Below are 19,119 nucleotides of genomic sequence, written 5' to 3'. Positions count from 1 at the left end.
CGGGGCGGATCCCGGCTGGAGCGGGGGAGCGGGCCGGCCGAGGCAGGCGGGAGGAGGCAGGAGCAGGCTAGGGGACGCACACACATCGGACACAGGCACACACAGTTTAGGGGTTTATTTGCAGGCGCGCCCGCACTAAAGACACCTGCAGAGTGGACGGGACCCCCGGACTCGGGGACCTGCGGGGCGGCGGCGCAGAACCGGCCCCCGGCCCCGCCGGTGGTCCCTAGCAGGTGGCGTAAGCGTTGGCCCTCTCCCGGATCTCCTGCAACAGCCCGGTGACCTGCTGCTCCAAAGCCTGCAGTCGTGACACCTTTTCCGCCATCGCCCGTTCATTGGCCCCAAAGCGCTGCTCCAGGTCTGTGGGACGGGCAACATGGTCACAATGCAGCCTCCCACCGTGGGAGGGACCCCACCTTGGGACACCCAGTGGGACGGGCCCAGGGGGACATAGAGAGATGTATGGGGAGGTGGCAGGAAATGTACTCCACTATGTGCTCCCCCTCACCTTCCAGTTTCCTCTTACTGTTGCTGGCCTTATCCAGGAGGTCTTGGGCCTCTGCTGTCAGCTGTGACACACGCTGCAGGGCCCCACCAGACACCCTGTCCAGCATGCCCACTTGGTTCTTCAGCACCACATAACGCTGCGTTACCTGTGCCAGGTCCTGGCGGCACAAGGGCATAGTGAGGCTGAGCATCCCCAGCACCCAGTACCTGCTTGGTGCCCCGCGTACCAGGCAGGGATGGAGCTCACCTGGGTAAGTGTCCCCGAGGTGGTGGTGGCACGCTGTGCCCCCTCCTTGGCTTGCTGGGCCATGTGGTGAGCATCCCGGCCATGCTCCTGCAGGGCGTTGATGTGCCGTGCCAGTTCCTGCAGCCGCCTCTGTGCCTGTGACTCCTTCTTGTCCAGCACCTGCAGCCTGCGCTCCGCCTGGCAGGTATGGACACCGGCTGCAGCAGGCACAGCAACCACCACGCCCGTGGTGCCAGCCCCACTGAGCTGGCACCTGCCCTATGCCATCCACATTTCCCCAGCACCAGCCTTCCTACCCATAATGTGCCCAAGGCATCAGTCCTGCTCTCCACAGCACTGATCCCATTACTCCCAGCGGTACCAGCTCCACTCCCCCAGCCCATGCCCCTCACCTCCCTGGCTCTGTTCTCGGCCACCCGGATGGCATCCCTGGCGCTCTCCAGGGTGCTCCCTGCTGTCATTGCCTGTGTCCGCGCCACCTCCAGTGCCTGCTGTGTCCCTGCCAGCTCATCCCTTATGCCTTCTGCTCGCTCCCTGCAGCAGCACAGGTAGCTCCAGCCCCTGCCAGTGCAGGGGGACTGACCCTATCCCCTGCCTGCTCCAGCATGCCCCCACCACTTGCCTGGCCTCCTGCCCCTGTGCCAGCAGATCCCGTGCCACAGCCAGCCCCTCTGCTGTGCTGTTGAGAACGGCGTCCACCCCCTGCAGCTGGCCAATGCTCTCCCGCATCTCCCGCAGCAGCTCCTGGATCTGTCTGGGGCTGCTGGGCAGGGAGATGTTCAGCACCTGCCGGGCCACCAGCTCAATGCTGCCCGGGTCAGCTCCCTCCTCTGCGGGGACAGGGGAGCAGGGTGGATTCAGGGTGGGCTCACTGAGTTCTGCCATGCCCATGTGCCCACCCAGTGCTGGCACTACCTGCCAGGAAGGCCTTGATTCGGCGGATGAAGTCCCGCAGCTGGGCCGTCGCCTTCTCTGCATGGCTGCGGGCGGCCTGAGAGCGCCCCAGTGCCTCCTCTGCCCAGCTCCGTGCCCCCTGTGCCAGCTCCTGCACCTCCTGCATCTGAGGGGCACCTGGCTGAGCAGGGGGCACAGGGCAGCCTTGGGAGGGGGCATTCGGGGAGAGCAGCAGGTATGAGGGAACAAGATGGGGGCCTGCAAAGGAGCATGCAAGGCGGGTGCAAGGGGACAGAGGGTACAGCAGTGGCCCAAGGGGGCAAGCACACTGGTGGCACAAGGTATATCTGTGAAGGGGCATAAGAGAGACCTACAGAGCTGACATGCTTGGTGGCAGGGGAAGGGAAAAAACAGGACATAGAAGGGGGTCGTGCAAAGTGGCATGGAAAGGGCACAAACAGGACATACAAAGGGGACACAAGGAGACCCCAGAAAGTGCCATGGAGCAACCACCCCTACCTTCTGTGCCACAACAGCCAACTGCCCTAATGCCTCGTCCAGCTGCTGCGAGGCATTATGGGCACTGCTCAGGGCTCGAGCTGAGACAGGCAGTGCTCCTGCACACCCAATGCCACCGCAATGCCTTGTCCCTGCACTGTCCCGGCACAAGGCTCCTCCGCAAGACGCGTGCTTGCAGCTCTGGTCTCCAGGTGCCCCACAAATCTGGGATGATGCCAATGGTGGAAATGGCAGCTCAGCAGTACATGGGGGGGTGACCCCTGCACCACCTGTGCCAGTCCTGCTCCCACCTTCTCATTGATCCTGGCAATGTTGAGTTCCATCACCCGTTTTTGTGCCTCCCGCAAGGATTTCCGGGCTGCGGCTGTGCCACGGCGGAAAGTATCGCCCCGATGCCGCAGCACCCGCTCAGTCGCCCGCCGCGTCATCTGTGCCCTACTTAGCTCGCCAGCTGTGCCATTGGCCACCACCTCCGCCTGCCGTGAGGCCTCCACCGATGCCACAATGCTGCGGTAAGACTCTGAGGGTGCAGGTGTCAGGGTTTGGCCAGGATGGCTGCCACCAAACCCAAACCTTGCTGGATGCTCTTACCACTGAATCCAGCTGCCACTATAGTGCCAAGGAGGATTTGAAGGTGGGAGGTGGTTCGGTTGAGGTCTCCCAGATCGCGGCTCAGCTCAGCTAGCCGGTCATGGTGCTGCATATCTGCCTGTGCCAGCAGGTCTAGATGTTGCTCCAGCTCTTGGAGGTGCTTCCAGAAGTTGTCCAGCTCCATCCTTTGGGTAGGGAGGAGGGCTTCAAACTTTCGGGGGTGACAAGAGGGGGTCCCTCCACCCCAGCCCTACATGCACACTTGCCTGGTGCCACCCAGCTGCCTGGGCAGTCCATCGAGGAGGGGACCACCAGGGCTGTCCCCCTCTCCCAGCAGCCGTTCCACGTGCCCCAGAGCCTCCTCCAGCTCCCGCAGGCGACGGGGGCTGAGTGGGAGTGCGGACCCTCCCTCCCTCAGTGCCTGCACCTGTGCCCCAAGGCGCTGCAGCCTGTCCCGCAGGCTGCCCACGACCAGGTCCCAGCGCCCCGAAGCAAGGGTGGCAGGGTGAGCAGTGGGGGAAGGGCTCCTGGTAGCCCCGCTGGCAGCGGTCACAGCGCAGCCCCCCGAATCCCAGCCGGCACCGGCACTGCCCGTTGTCCTGCTCGCACTGTGGGCTCTCAGCACCCAGCGGCTCACACTCACAGGCTGCAGAGACAGTTGGCGGTGTGTCCCAGCCTTCCCACGGAGCCCCATGACCCCAGACTCCCACCATGTCCCACATCCCACCATATTCCCCTGTGTCTCCAGGATCCAACCTATCCCCAGCATCTTCTGTGTCCCTACAGTTCCATCAAGTACTCTGCGTCCCCTGAGTCCTGCATGTCCCCAGAGACACACCATGTCCTCAAGGTTCCACCATGTCCCCAGCACCCCACTCTTTCCCCAAGGTCCTCCATGCCTGCAGTGTCCCACCACATTCCCAAGATCTCCTGAGTCCTTTGTCCCCAGTGTCCCACTGTCTCCTTAGTGTCCCATGTTCAGAGTCTCCCACCACGTCCCCAGGGCTCCCATGTCCCTAGAGTCTCACCATGCACCCAGAGTCCCCCCACACCCCACATCCCCAGAGCCCCTGCTCCCCCAGTCCCTGGGATGTGCTCCCACCTCGGCACTCCTGCTCAGGGTCTCCCCAGTGGTGCTCCTGGCACTGGGAACAGACACGGCCCCCGAAGCCAGGCCGGCACTGGCACTGCCCTGTCACCTGCAGCGACAGTGCCATGCTCACTGTGCAGCTCACTGGGCCCCAGGAGGGCAGTGGAGCCATACCAGGGTGCCAGGGGACTCACTGTGTCACAGGCAGGGTGCAGGGCATGTGTGGGGTGGCAGCCACAGGGCTCACAGCCCCTTGGCCCCCCCAGGCTCCAGAAGTGGGGTGCGCAGCGATCACAGCTCTTGCCCACGACATTGGGCCGGCAGGCACAGGCTCCTGTGCCACGGTCACAAGAGCAGGTGCCATTGGTGCAGTGAGAGGCCAATGTACCCCGTGGGTCACAGCCACAGCCTGCAGGAGGGTGAGTGGCCACGTGGGGCTCAGCCCATACCCCCTGCCCAGGCAGTGCACTGCTGGCCCCCAGCACCCCAAATCTGCCTGACCCCAGTGCCCCCAGTGTGCCCGGCCTCAAACCCCTGCACAGCCCCAACACCCCTGATCCCAACACCCCCACCAAACATGATCCCTGTCCCCTGCACAGCCCCAACCCAGGCACAGCCCCATACCCCTTCTAACAGCCCCAAACCTCTCCTAGCCCTGAACCCCAGCCCCAAGCCCCCCAACACCCCAAAATTCTCCCCAACCCAACCCCAATCACCCCACACCCAACCACAGCCCCAGGCCTCGTCTCTACTTTGAGCCCTTGCATCACTTCAGCCCCCCATCCCAAACCCCCATGCAGCCCCAGCCCTGCAGAGCCCCCCGCCCCGCTCACGCCGGCAGCTGCGCTGCAAGGCATTGCCATAGTAGCCCGGCTGACACTGGGCACAGTGTGGCCCGGCAGTGTGGTACAGGCAGCGCAGGCACTGCCCCGTGTGGGGGTCGCAGCCCTCCGGGTCGCTGGCGTCGATGTTGTTGTTGCACTGGCAGGGCCGGCACACCCCCCCCTCCATCTCCGGAGCCCCAAAGTAACCGGGGGAGCAGCGGTCACAGCGGGGCCCTGCAGAGATGGGGGGCTGTAGGTGCTGGGGTCCCGCAGCCCCAGCGCAGGGGTTCCCTGCTGCCCGGGGGGTCCCTGCTGCTGTGCCCGTTCTGCCCCTCACCCGCGTATCCAGGGGCGCAGAGGCAGACGATGTGGTGGGTCTTGTCGTCGGCGTGGCAGGCGCTCCCGTGGTAATGCCGTGTGCCAGGGTAGCCAGGGCAGGGGCAGGGCCGGCACTGCTGCCCCGAGCCCAGCACAGGGTTCCCATAGTAACCGTCCTGGCACCTGAAAGGATGAGGGGAGACCCAATGGGTCCCTCCCATCCATCATATACCATCCCACCATCCTATCTCATTTCATCGTATCCCATACCATCATATCTCACCCTATCCTAGCCAATTGTATCCATCCCATCCATCCTATCCCATCCAATTATATCTATCCCATCCTACGCCATGCCATCCTATCCTATTATACCCCATCCCATCATATCCATGTCATCCTATTTCAACTCATCCCACCATTCCAATATATCTCATACCATCACATCTCATCCTGTCCTACCCCACTGTATCTATCCCATCCTGCACCACGCCATGCCATCTCACGCCACACCATCCCCTCCTCTTGGACCTGGCTCACCTCTCACAGTGCCGTCCGTCCGTGTGGTCACGGCAGCGCAGGCAGGTGCCCGTCCGGGGGTCGCACTCCTCGGCGTGCCCATTGCACTGGCAGGGCCGGCAGGCAGGGAAGCCCCAGTGCCCAGGCTGGCACTGGTCACACTGCCGGCCCACAGTGCCAGGCTGGCACCGGCACTGCCCGCTCACCTCGTCGCACAGCTGGGACACTGAGCCCTCTGGGGAGCAGGTGCATGCTGCAGGGCGGCACAACTCAGGTCAGGCACACGGATGCAGGGACACAGGGACGAACAGACAGAGAGACAGGCAGGGGACCAGCACCCAGAACATGCTCACTCCATGGGCTGTGGCACAGAAGGGCTCATGTGGACACAAGAACATGAATGGACAGACACAAGAGTGAGTGCAGGGCAGCACAATGCTCACATGGGGGCTCATATGGATGGGTGGATGGATGGATGGATGGATGGATGGATGGATGGATGGATGGATGGATGGATAACTGGGACTGAACTCATGGGCTGCAGGTCAGCAGGGCTGAGATGGACACATGCACAGACAGATGGACAGACAGACAAGTGAACAGGGCAATGAACAGGGCGCTGATGGCTGGACAGACAGACAGGAGAGACAGTGATTCCTGGCTGATGAAGATCCCACTACTCACGGCTGCATCCCAGGGGCCCGAAGCCGTAGCTGCCTGGGGCACAGCGGTCGCAGCGTCGGCCGATGACGTGGGGCTTGCACTCGCACTGCCCGCCCTGTACCTGGCACTCGCTGCTGCGGGAGCCCTGTGGGTCGCACTGGCAGGCTGCAGGAGCAGGACCAGTGTGGGGCCAGGGCTGCCTTGTCCACACCAGCCCACACCTGCCCACGCCCTGTCACTGCTCTCCTGCCCACCATGCCAGGGGCACAGGCATATCCTGACTCACTGCCCCAGGCAGGGCTCCCCCCCCGCCCACTCGTCGGTCCCATCCCTGCAGGCTCCCCACTCACGCAGCGCCCCGCCGTGCATCAGGGCTGAGACGCTGCAGACCAGGCGGGCACAGGCCTGGGCCAGGGGATGAGGAGGGGCCATGTGAAACACCTCCAGGCACTGGTACCGCTCCAGCTCCTCCTGGCGCGCTGCTGCCTCTGCTCCGTGGAAGCCTGGCAACTCTGACACCCGCGGCAGGAGCACCAACTGTGGGAAGGGAAAAGGAGATGGGGCTGGGGGGTATAGTCAGCCCCCACTGTGGGACCTACCACTAGGCTGGATCCATGTGCTCCAGGACAGTCCCAGTGCTGCTGGGGTCAACTACCCCACCTCCATCAACAGCCCCAGCTCCACTGACACACCCAACCCCATTGATATTCCCATATAAATTGCCATCCCCCGAAGCGTCCTTATCCCCTTCGATGCTGACATCTCTATGCCAACCCCAACTCTATCTAAGTCCCCAGTCTCACTGATATCCCCTTCCCCATCAACATCTACTTCTCCTTCCCCATTCCCATCCTCATCTTCATCTCATCCCCATCTCCATCCCATCCTATCTCATCCCCATCCCCACCCCACACACATCCCCAGAGGGGGCCACTTCCCGCTCCAGCCTGTGGTCCCCTGTCCCTGCCCATGATCCCATCCCTGCCAAGCAAGCCCTAGGCACAAGGCACAGTGGGACCCCCCTCACCGAGTCGATGAGGATGAAGGCACCAGGGTGGCGCTGGGTGACACCGGCCCGCTGAAGGCGCATGGTCACCTCGTAAGGGGTGCTGGGCTCAAAGCAGAAGGGCCGGGACAGCAGCACGTACCTGTACAGAGTCAGGTGTTAGGGCATGGGCACAGCAGGGCCATGGAGACAGCGAAAGGATAGCAACAGGACCCATCCCCAGCCCACCCTAGCCCATCCCGTTGCACCTCTGGCTGTGGGGCAGATTCTCACGGTACATCTGCTCGGAGGGCAACAGGTTCCCACAGCGAGAGCTGGTGGGCAGCACCCGGGAGCTGACACTGACCACGGCCTCCCAGTCCTCGGCTGACTGTGGTGACAGGCAAGGCAGTGTCAGGGCTGTGCTGTGCCATACACGCCCTGGCCATGGTTGTGGCCATGCTCACCTCAGGCTCGTAGCGCAGCAGCAGCTCGTAATCCATGGGGTAGGGCACATTGTCCACGTGGAAGGTCAGGCCAGCCCCGTCCCGCACCCGGGCAAACCCCAAGCCCGTCCACGTCACCATGCGCCCAGCACTGTCCCGCACCGCCTCCTCCACATCCAGCTGGGCAGGGCACCGGCAGTTTGGCCCTGGCTCTGCCCCCTGGTCACTTCTGCCCTGCAGTGCCGCGCTGTGCCCTCTCCCACCGTCCCAGGGCTCACCTTGGGGGGCTGCTGGCGGCTGCGGCGCGAGGGGACAGGGGACTGGGGGGCACGGGAGGGGCTGCGCTGATGCTGTGAGTGTCCCTTCCGCCCCCCCGGCTCCCTGGTGTCATACTCCAGGCAGTCCTGGGGCACCTCTTCCCGAATGGCACCCTGCAGGGACAGGGTCAGGGGACAGTGGCCATGCACAGGGACAGCCGTGCACAAGGACAGCCATGCACAGGGCATGGTGACAGCGACATGCAGGACAGGGTGACAGCCATGCATAGAGCACAGCGACAGCTATGCATGGAGCATGGTGCACAGTGACAGCCATGCACAAGCACAGGGACCCCCAAGGAGACTCACCGGGAGCTGGGGGTGGCTGTGGCCATGGCCGGTGGCCTGCTCGGCCTCGTAGGTGTAGTAGTCGAGGGGGGCGCAGAAGAAGCCGGGTTGTACCTGGTCACACTGCCGCCCCATGATGTGGGGACGGCAGGGACATGCCCCATCCTCCATGGAGCACCTGGTGGTGACCATCCTGTTACTTCATCTGTCCTTCTGTCTGTCTGTGTCTTCATCCATCCCTACTTCCATCTCTGTCCCCATCCCTCCATCTCTGGGGATAGAGATGCCTCTCTTTCTCCCTCCATCCCAGTCCCCATATCTCCCCAGCTTTGTCCCCATCCCTCCCTCCCCCCATGCGTGACCCCCAGCCCTGTCCCCACTCTCACCCCCACCCATGCCCCTCCAGGTGCTGTGCTGGCCCCCACCGGTTGTTGTAGGCTCCCCCGAAGTCGCAGGCACAGGGCCGGCAGCCCCCCAAGTCGTAGCTCAGACCCCAGAACTCGGGCTGCAGTGAGGAGGGAACATGTAGGGCAGGTGTGGGGCCAACCCAGCCCTGGGGGTTGCCATGAGGCTGGGGAAAGTCAGACCCACAGCCATGGTGTGGCGCAGGCTGGGGCACTCACCACGCACTGGCTGCAGGAGCGCCCAGCCACGAAGCGTTTGCAGTAGCAGTCCCCACTGATGGGGTCACACGGGGAGCTGCCCGCCACCGTACCCCGTGGGTCACACCTGCATGCTGCCCCCACACATGCACGCGTGAGGGGTGCCAGTGGGACCACAGCCCACATGCTTCACAGACCTCCTTCCCCATCCCATATTCATCCTTTCCATCCCCATCCGTCCATCACCATCCCTCCATCCATCCTCACACAACTATGCCACATCCCTCCATCCTACATCCTTCCATCTCCATCCCTCTATCCCAGATCTTTCCATCCTCATCCCTCCATCACCACACCTCTGCTTCCACCCCTCCATTCTCATCCATCCCATCCCCATTCCTCCATTACCATCCCTTCATTCCCCATCCCTCCAACTTCATCCCTTCATCCCTACCCCTCCATCATCCCCCCATCCCCATTCCCACCCCTCCTCCCATGTCATCCCTGTCTCCCAGCTCACGCTGGCAGCCCTGTGGGTCGCCATGGCTGAGGCCATAGGCACCGTGCTGGCAGCGGTCACAGCGGGGACCGGCCACATTCTCCTTGCAGCGGCACTGCCCCGCAATCATGCCCAGCGCCACGTCCGTATGCCCATCGCAGGCACCTCCATCCAGCGAGCCTGCCGGGTCACAGTCGCATGCTGCCAAGAGAAAGGATCATGAGGAATTCTAGCTGCTGGCACCAGGAGCTGTGAGGCTGGGGCAGGTGGCACCAGGAGCCATAGGGCTGGGACAAGCTATGGGGCTGGGGTCCCAGGACACTCACGGGCGCAGGCAGTGGGGGACCGGATGTCAGAGCGAGGGTGCCGGTAGTAGAAGGGCTTGCAGAGGTGGCAGTGGCGGCCCATGGTGTTGTGCTGGCAGCCATCACACACAGCCCCACTGGTGTTCCCCGTGGCCAGGAACACAGCCATGTCAAAGTGGCACCGCCGGGAGTGCTCATTGCAGTCACAGCCTGCAGGGACAGCACCCAGGGCATGGCATGCGGCACCACAGCTCACACCTGGCAGGCAGCACCCCCAGTGCCAAACCTCCTCTGCCTGGACTCTCCTTACTCTGATATGCAGCACCACAACCCCAAACCTCCCCGAAGTACAGCCTGCAGCACCCCAAAACCCCTGGCACAGCACAGCCTGACAGCTCTGGCACTGGGATCACTATGCCAGGAGCCAGTGCCAGCAGGGGCACTCACGGCGACAGGCGTTGGTGCTGGAGCCCTCGGCCGGGCGCCAGGGCAGGTCTTGGTAGAAGTCCTCGCAGCGCTCGCAGTTCAGCCCCTGCGTGTGGTGTTCGCAGACACAGCGCCCGTGGATCTGGGGGGAGCACCCAGCTCAGTGCAGCTGCCGGGTCCCACGGGGCACCGTGCCGTGCTGGTCCCTGGCATGGTGTGCGCCTCACCATGCCAGGGACAGAGGGTGTTGGGGCACCCGGTGCTGGGGCACAGTGGGCGGCGTGGCCGTGGCAAAAGCAGCTCCCGCGCAGCACCAGTTCATCCACAGCATAGTAGTACTTGTGCAGCACCTCCTGCCGTGAGTCCAGCAGGTTGTCCCCCAGCGTGTGCAGCTTGGTGAGGTTCACCCGCAGGTTGGTGACACGCAACAGGTCTGGGGGCGTGTCACTGTCAGCACCTGCCATGACACCAGCCAGCCCCGCGTCCCCAACACCCCCAGCCACATACCCTGGATGTCTGGGCTGTAGGGATCTGCTACGGGGATGGAGGGGTCCAGCACCTTGAAGATGACCTGTGAGAAGGAAGGAATAGGTGATCCCATTCCCCCCTGACCCCTGGCCCTGCTCTGCACCGCCCTATCCCTACGTACCTCCCCATGGCTGGAGGGCTCAATCTCAGAGTAGCGCTGGTCGCACAGAACCTCATCCACAAGCCCTGATGGGTGGTTGGGGATTCCAGGGAAGAGCTTGGAGCAGTTGTAGGCAAAGTAGCGATACACCTTCCAGGTGCGCCCAAAGTCGGCTGAACGCTCCACCAGCATGGCCGCAGGGCGGAAGGTCTGCAGGACACCCAGACAGGATGGAGGCCAGACCCACAGCTCCCCTGGATCCATCCTGTCCCATCCCATTCCATCCCATCCCAGGCATCCATGTGCCAGGACCCACTTTAAATTTCATGATAAGGTGGGTGAAGTGGAACTCGCCCTCCAGGTCCAGGCGGATGCTGACGTGCTCCACACCTGGGAGACAGAGAGACAGAGATGGATGAGGTTAGGGAAGACCCACATGGCCACACAGCCCCACAGCCTATGCACATGGGGCAACCCCACTGCCACCCTGACCTCACCATTCTCTGACTGCCACCAGGTCCGTCGGTCATGGGGGCTGCTCAGGTAGATGACATTCTCGATGCGGTGGCTCTCAGGCCGGGACGGGTCACGTGAGTCACAGGTGAAGCATTTCTCCGAATCCTGTGCCAGAGAGTGGCACCATCAGGGATGGGTGACTGGAGGCTTCACAGGTGCCTGGCTCTGTGGGTCTATGCCAGAGCCGTTCTGGGGCTGGGTAGACTCACCTGGAGGTGGCTGACGATGCAGTACTCCTGAGGCCCGTCCAGCCCGCAGGTGGAGGTGGCACTTAGGCGGGCAGCTCGCCCCACCAGCAGGTTCCCAGTGGCTGGGTAGCAGCTGCCACGGGCGCAGCCATGGCTCAGGTCAGGGTCCTGCCAGCCCCCTGCCACCTGTCCCCCCACTGCAGAGAGCACGAGGGCATGGGCTGGGGGCTGTGCCGGGGCGCCTGGGCACCCCCTGCTCCCCCATGCACCCACCCCACCCCAGCCGTCCCATCCCGTCCTATCCCTGCATCCCAACCCACTGATGCAGCACGAAGCTCCATGATCCGGAAAGGTGCTGGCAGCAGCACCACAGCCTCGTGACCAAGGGCAGGGAGTGGGGTGAGAGGGGGGCTGGGCTGCCCGTGCTCCTGGGGGCCCGGGCAGCCCCAGGGTGCCGAGCAGTGCCGGGGGGGAGTCAGGAGCCAGGTCAGGCGCTTGCTAATCCCGACAGGGCTTAGTGCAGCCTGGATTCCCCGCTGGGTTTTGTGGCAGTCAGGCCATGGCCGCTGCCAGCCAGGGAGCATCACCATTGCCACCACCTCCGCTGCCCAGCACCCTCCACTGAGACTGGGGTCCCTGAACCACCACAGCTCCCAGCACTGTGGGTATGCAGGGTGCCCCTGAGGTCAACGCTTACCCAGGAGGAGAGCAAGTGCCAGGAGGTCCATGGGCAACCACAGGATCTGCCTGGTGGGACACAGAGATGGCACTGCAGTAGGGTGCAGGGTATGGCATGGGGTACAGGGCGGATGGTGCCTGTCCTCTCCTGGCTCTAGCACAACAGCACAGTCCAGGATGCACCCCCCTGCACGGGCATGATGGTGCTTCCCAGGAATCAGGGTCAGATGGGGCAGCTGGGTCTCAAAGTCCTCCGGGATGACATCCAGCACCCACCTGAGTAGCTCTGGGGGACTGTCACACACACACCCAGGCACACAGCCATGCTATGCTCCCCCAGAGCTGGCACAAACTATGCCATGCCCCATCCTGCCTGGCTCAGAATGGATCTATCCTTTTGAGTGTCACTAGTGTCCCTGGGGGGTACCAGCACCGGGCCAGGGCCAGGCTGGGAGGGGAGCCAGGAACGCCGGAGCCAGCTGGGCAAGGGCGTCCCTGACTCTGGCCGGGGTCCCGCTGTTAAATTTAGGTTGGAGCTGCCTTTTGTGTTTCCTTCTATCCCGGTATTTCCCGCTCCCAGCCTCGCAAGTGCTGGATCAAAGCCTGGTCCCGGCTCTGCCCAAACACATCTCTCCTGTCCCCCGCACGGAGCCAGCCCAGGGCAGGGGGGCTCCGGGCGGCGGGGGGAGCCGCGACTCTGTCCTGGCACCCGCCCCGCTCGAAGCCATGCCAGGGCGGTAGGCAAGGTGGTGCAGAGCCACGTGCTGGCACGAGGGTCCCCGAGCCCCGCGAACCCCCGGTACCTGGCGTCCTGCGGCGTCCGGCGGGACCAAGGCCAGGGGCGAGGGCGGCGTGGGACCTGCTGCCCCTGGGCTGGGCGCGCAGAAATGAACCGGGACAAGGGCAGCGATGGGATGGCGGCTGGTGGCCCCCCTTCCCCGTGTACGATTCTTATTCAAATGGGCTGCCCGCTGAAAGGGACGGCGGTCTCCAGGCTACGGGAATGTCACTGCCGATTCCTTCTGCCTGGAGGCCCCCGCCGCCCGCCCGCCCGCGGAGGCCAGTCCGGCCAGGCGTCGGCAGCCCGGGCACCCCCCGGCCCCCGGGCGGCACGGTGGGCCCCGCCGGCAAACAAAAGGGCGCCTCGTGGGCTGGCGAGCCAGAGGCACCGCGTTCCCTGGGCTCCCGGCACGGCGCGACGGGAACGTGCCTGCTGCCCCTGGCAGTGAGGCGTGGGGGCCGGCATGGCGGGATGGGTGCCTGATGCTCCAGGAACCGGTGGGTGCAGCTACACAGGAGTCACTGCACCATTCTTTGCCCCACCTGGGGATGTCCCATGGCGAAGGCACCTGCACAGCTACGCTGCAGGGTGGAGCCATGCAGGGCATCTGCTCCACCAGGAGCTCACCCGGGCACAGCCACGATGCTGCCGGATGGGAACGTCCCTCCCAAGGTACCCGTCCCTCCCCACTGCCACAGCTCCCCGGGCAAAGTCCGGCACACGTCAGCCCCGGGAAGAGCATGGCAAGGGGTGGGGGTACCCAGCCTGTCACTGCCAAGGGACCCCGCAGCCCCTTCCTTGAGTGCTGCCTCATGCCAGTTGCCAGCACCCAGCCCGTGCCATGGGGCTGTGCCGTGTACCAAGGGCTGTGCCATGCCCCAGAGCTGTGCCGTGCCCAGGGTCTCCCCTACGTCACACCGGCTCCTACCTGTGCCCGTGGGAGCCTGGGGTGCTGGGCAGGTGGCTGGTGGCCCGGGTGGGCTGCGGAGTCGGAGGCCCGCTGGGCTCGGGCTGGGCTCGGGCTGGGCTCAGCTGCTGTTCCTGGAGGAGGACGGCCGGTGCCTGTCTCCTCCTCCGGCAGCCGTGCCAGGCAAGGGGAGGGACCTGCCCGCACCGAGCTTTAGCCAAGGTGAGGCAGAGGAAGGTACACGCTAGCTGTGGCCCACGTGTGACACAGCAGTGTCCTGTGCCTAGGCTGGCCGGGAGAAGGCACAGCATTCCCACAGGGCTGGTGTGCCTGGTTGTGCAGCACGTGGGGCTGCTGAGACAGGCAGCCTGGCTGGGACTCGCCCTGCACTGCACGGGCCCATCTGTGCCTCTTCAGGGCACATCTCCAGCAGCGGTACCGGGAGCCCTGCACTGCATTCCCCCGGCACTCATACCAGATGGATCCTGTTCATGCCCAGTGCTGGCACGGTGGGCTCTGCCATGCCCCACTCACCCTGTGCTGGTCGGTGCTGCCTGGGATCCTTTGGACTGGCTGAGCTGGGTGCTGAGCCGGCAGCCCTGTAGCCCTGCGGGGAGCACGGCTGTGCACAAGGGCCGGGTTCCACAGAGACTTCACTGTCACGCATGGATAGTGCCTTTTATTAGCCGAGGCCGAAGGAAGGAAGAGGAGCCGTGTACTCTCCATGCCAAGGCCACGCTCTGGCCACCCGCCGCCAAGCAAGGTCATGGGCAGACAAAGAAGCGGCTCTCGGCCATAGGGATGCCAAAACCCACGCCCCCAGGGACACCCTGAGCCAGCCAGGCACCTCAGCAGGACAAGAGATGCTGTAGGCAGTGCCCAACCAGCTCCCCGTAGTCACGAAAGGCACTTGGAAGCCTGGAGGAGGGGCCAGGCTGTGCCCAGCAGTGCAGGCTGGTGGTCAAGCACGACCACCAGCTTCTGAGCTGGGAGAGCTGTCAGGAGATGAGCTGACAAAGAGCCATTAGCACTGGCCAGCGCGTCTGTGTCAAGGGATCTTGCCAAGCAAACCTTATCTGCTCTGAGGAGATCCAAAGAACACTGATAAAGGCAACTGTAACAGGATCTCTGGCCTTGAAAAGCAAAGTAAAAGTGGAAGGGAGGGATCCTCAGCGGGATGTGAGGGGCGAGAGAGGTATCCCAGCCCATGTCCAGGCACCTCCCTGAAGGCCGCTTTGATTTCCCATGCCAAGCTGCAATCCCCTCGTCTGGCCCAGAGCTGAACGCGTGGGGGTGGCCCGGGTCTGCCGGGGAGATGGCCTGTCCGGGGGCAGCTCCACTGGCCGGAGATCTGCCAGCAGCTGTGCCCTCCATCACCAGCGTTTCAACGCTGCCGAGCATCCCCCGCTCCCTCGGGCACCCACAGCCTGGCTCCCCCAGCACCTTTCAGCAGCGATCAGGGCACTCTTGCAGCAGCGCAGAGGCCCCCCCACCCATCCTCGGCAGAGCCCCTGAGCTGCAGGGGCAGCCTCTCACGCCTGGCCAGCCCTGCTTGGACCGACTTCCGTGCACGCAGCAGGCAGCCAACACTTCCCCGAACATCCTTAGTGAGCAGAGAATTGCTTAACCACTTCCCTTCTCGAGGAATGAGCTCCAGCACGGCACCAGAGCTGCTGTCTGCCCAGGGCCACGGTCCCACCACCATTAGTGCTGGGTCAGTGCACTGACAGCCCTGCAGCACAGACCGGATCCAGATCGCAAACCGGGGAACAATGGTGCTTCTGTTGAATTAGCCGGCAAGAGGGTCCCGGCTGCAGAGCGGGCAGATTCAGAAAGAAGCTGGAGGGTGGGCAGGCAGGCTGGGGCTGGCAGAGCACCTGCCAGCACAGTGCCACCCTGCATCTTTCTAGGAACTAACCAGGAAAGCGGATTTACCCCAGTTCGGCACCAGTGACACACATCCGGCGTACTTCCCACCCCAAACCAGGCAATCCTCAACGGAGTTTGCGTAATGCCAAGTTCCCTGGGAGAACTGGGGAGAAGAGCTGGGGGTGTGGTCTGCAGCTGAGCGTGCCCCATGCAGCATGCAGCTGCTGGGCACACGGGAGACACCATTCCATGGAGCTGACACAGGGCTGGGAGCAGAAGCCCAGGGAGGAGCAGTCTTTCATAGCCCAAAGAAAAGCTGGACACATTGGGTGGTTCTGAGCACCATTTTATTGAAGGGCTGGACACCTGCTAGGACTTCATAACAAAAAGTTCACTTCATTTAAGAAAAAAGATAGTCTGGTTTTTGTCCCATTCCCTCCAAAGAGTGGAATAATACTAGCACTGTCTTTTCACTAAGCAATGCCATTCCAAAATATACAACATTGAATGTGGAACAGCCCAGCTTCATATTAACATTACACATTATTAGAACTTCAGAAACATTCTACACAAACAAATGAAACGGTAAAAAGTTCACTCAAGAACAAGATGGTCATTTGTAAAATCATCATACAAAGTTTGTTACTTGCCCTCCCGTGGGCTGCAGTTGCTGCTCCCCAGCCATTGCTTGGGATGCCCAAACACCAGGGAATGCCACAGCAGAGCCTATGGTGCCAGTCCCAGCTGGAGTAGTTGGTCATGCTGTGGCGTGGAAACGGCTCTCATGGAGATGCTGGTTGGCAGAGAGTAGCACAAGCGGCCGGGCAGTGCCCACCCAGAGCCCCTCTGTCCCTCGGAGCAGCTGCCATGCCTCTGCTCAGGAAATGCTACTCCTCAGGAGTGCTGCACCGAGAGCCAGGAGGGGGGAGGGCGTCACACGGTGCCTTCCCCGCCATGAACAAACACTGGCACTCGTTTTGTCCCAACCCAGGCCTGGGCAGTGTGGCGGAGCAGGGGCAGGAGGGGAGGCATTTCTGGGGGTAGCTTTGCAGCACTTTCTCTTTTAAAACAGCACCATGTGCATATGTCTGTGGGAATCACCAGAGACTCAGAGGGGCTGCCTGTAGCCACAGGAACATAGGAATGGAAAGGACTAATTAAGACAATAAGGAGAGAGTCCGAGACAATAATAAGGCCTTTAAGGGACTCCCTGGGGAAGGTTTTTCGGAGGCTGTGTGAGCAGGGCCAGATTGTGAGACCAATGAGGGATGAAAACCAAGGGTTGGGGGGGTGCCTGCTCCAAAAGGACTCCCCTGGACCTGCAGCACTAGTTCCTGTGTAGTGCTGCCAGGCAGGACAGGGGAAGCTCTGTGGCCAGGCAGGGATGGAGGGAAGGCAGCGCTGCAGAACGCCACAGCCTTGGCTCCTCTGTTTGCACATCTCCTGCAGCAGACACAGAAGCTGCAGGCTGCTGGCTGTCCAGGTGCTGCTGGCATCTTTAGCTTTCCCTACTCCCAGCTTCTTGCTTTTTCACCAACTTCCTTGGTGTTTCTAAGCAAAGGGAGGGGTCTGGCCTCAGCACCATGGCTTTGGAGGCAGCTGCCGGCCAACCTGCGAGTTCCAGCAGTGTCACACCTACAGACAAGCTTCATTTGACACTCAGGGATGACCCTGTGACAAGGGCTGGCCTCTCATGTGTTATGGGACAAGATTCCTCCAAGGCACCTGGCACCTTCCAAACAGCACCCAGCTCCAGGCAGAACAGGCTGTGAGGAGAGGGAAACCCTAGCATGGTGCTCTCTAGCAGAGTCCCGAATGTGAGGGCTCAGGAGCAACCTGCTGTGCTTCACTCTCCACAGGTGGTGCCAGCCCACCCAGGTGGCAAAGCTGAGGGCTGCAGCACTGTCAGGAAGGTGCCAGATATCCCAGAACTGCTGTCCTCTCTGTGGGCTGTAGGGTATGCCCAGCCACTGCCCTGGAGGGACATCTGCTGAGATAAGGCGATTGAGCAATCTCCCAGCAGGACCCCCCCTGGAAGGCAGCTACTCTTCAGTTATGGCGAGAAGGCAGACCCAGAATCCTCTGGGAGACCCTGTGCAGATCCTTTGTAACCCATTGGCCTTTACCCTCTGACACCCACCCCCTGTATCCCTATAAAGCTAGCCCCCTGCCCCTGTGAGAGGCGGAGTTGCTCGTCCCTAGCTCCCCTTTGCCGGAGTACAGACCAATAAAGCTATCCCGTGTGGAACAGCTACATGAGCCTCTCATTTCTCTCCCTGGTCTGGCTGGAGGCTGCCTTGCAGAGCAGAGCTGAAATCACTAAAGAGCTGACAGCCTCTGCACAGGCCCTCCTAGCCAGCAGCTGAGGGGAGACACCAGGCCTCAGGAAGGCGATTCCTTTTGGGACCATCTCTCCGGACCGGTCACCTCTTCCTCGGTCAGAGCTACTGACCCCTCACCAGCTGTAATAGTGGGCCACCTCAGCTCCTGGAAGGCCATCCCCATCTGAGCACAGGAGCAAACAGGCCAGTGCCATTTTGAAGACTGAAAAAGAAACTGTTTCTTCCACACAAACCAACCTGTCTGAATGAGCAGCCGGTGCTCCACAGCTCAGCACCGACCCTGCCAACCACAGCCAAAAGAGGATCCTCCCACCAAAACCTGCCTTTCTGCCTGGGAAGCTGCCCAGCCCAAGTTACACTGCCCAGCTGGAGCTCAGAGACAAACCTGCTCTCCGTATCCAGGGATCCCTTGAGCCTTGGCCAAAGGCCCAGCTCCTAGACAGGGCAGGGGACTTGGATCTGAAGGGGAAGAGTTGGGATGACTGCTGGCAAGTTCTGGCCATGAACACAGAAAAAGTCACAATTAAAAGGGCAGAAACTCTGTGCTCAATTCCAAAACCCAAAGCCTTCCAGCCCCTCCTGCCACAGCTGGAGCCAGGGTGAAGTGCTGCTGGTGTACAAGGAGGGCCTGGAGGACAGGCCACAGAACAAGGGCAGCTGCGGAGCAGGACCATGGAGCTACATGCACAGCATCATCACCTGTGCCATTCTGCTCCCAATTTCCCTGCCATGTTCTTAGCTGGAAACTGGCTGAACTCCATGCAAGGAAGCACCAGGCAATGGGGGGGGGTTCTCAGCCCACTAACCCCAGCCCTGTTAGTATGAACTGGTCTGGGAGCTGTCCGGCGGGGTGAGCACTCCAGGGAGCACACCTCCTCCACACACTGATATAGCACTTGTGGGCTGCCAAGCAGGAGTAACAAAATAATCCTTTCTTATTTTGCAAAAAAGTGCTTAAGAAATTCTGTACAAGGATTGCTAGAGCAGCTGGCTCAGGGGGGATGCAAACAGTTTAGAAGCAGCAGCAACAACACACTACATGGCTTACAGGGAAGAGGCTGAGGAGAAACTTCTACAATCGTAAGCAGTGGCAGATGGTGAAATCTGCTCACAGTGGACATGAGCTTCAAAACATTTCTACCAATTAACATTGTGATTTCAACTGGTATC

The 19,119-nt window shown here is 62.2% G+C and overlaps 1 protein-coding gene across 1 annotated transcript; it reads right to left on the bottom strand.

The window, feature by feature from the left end:
* Window positions 1–100: 100 nt before the first annotated feature.
* Window positions 101–14,485, bottom strand: LOC104683487 (laminin subunit beta-2-like). The gene is given in 37 exon segments (XM_039559323.1): window positions 101–360; window positions 509–665; window positions 755–931; window positions 1,147–1,288; window positions 1,377–1,584; window positions 1,670–1,829; window positions 2,168–2,371; window positions 2,458–2,687; window positions 2,759–2,943; window positions 3,025–3,245; window positions 3,247–3,404; window positions 3,861–3,957; window positions 4,043–4,257; window positions 4,682–4,906; window positions 5,010–5,173; window positions 5,531–5,762; window positions 6,194–6,337; window positions 6,523–6,709; window positions 7,200–7,320; window positions 7,427–7,548; window positions 7,625–7,783; window positions 7,882–8,034; window positions 8,230–8,386; window positions 8,634–8,713; window positions 8,832–8,944; window positions 9,331–9,510; window positions 9,636–9,824; window positions 10,062–10,182; window positions 10,268–10,473; window positions 10,548–10,611; window positions 10,690–10,878; window positions 10,985–11,058; window positions 11,166–11,289; window positions 11,394–11,569; window positions 12,070–12,119; window positions 13,760–13,872; window positions 14,273–14,485. Coding segments are annotated over 37 exon segments (5,823 nt in total). The 5' UTR covers window positions 14,465–14,485; the 3' UTR covers window positions 101–226.
* Window positions 14,486–19,119: the final 4,634 nt, after the last annotated feature.

Source organism: Corvus cornix, chromosome 12, assembly GCF_000738735.6.
Source record: "Corvus cornix cornix isolate S_Up_H32 chromosome 12, ASM73873v5, whole genome shotgun sequence".
Classification (NCBI taxonomy): domain Eukaryota; kingdom Metazoa; phylum Chordata; class Aves; order Passeriformes; family Corvidae; genus Corvus; species Corvus cornix.
The sequence above is the reverse complement of the archived record's forward strand: the minus strand, read 5'-3'. Positions and strand labels throughout refer to the sequence as shown.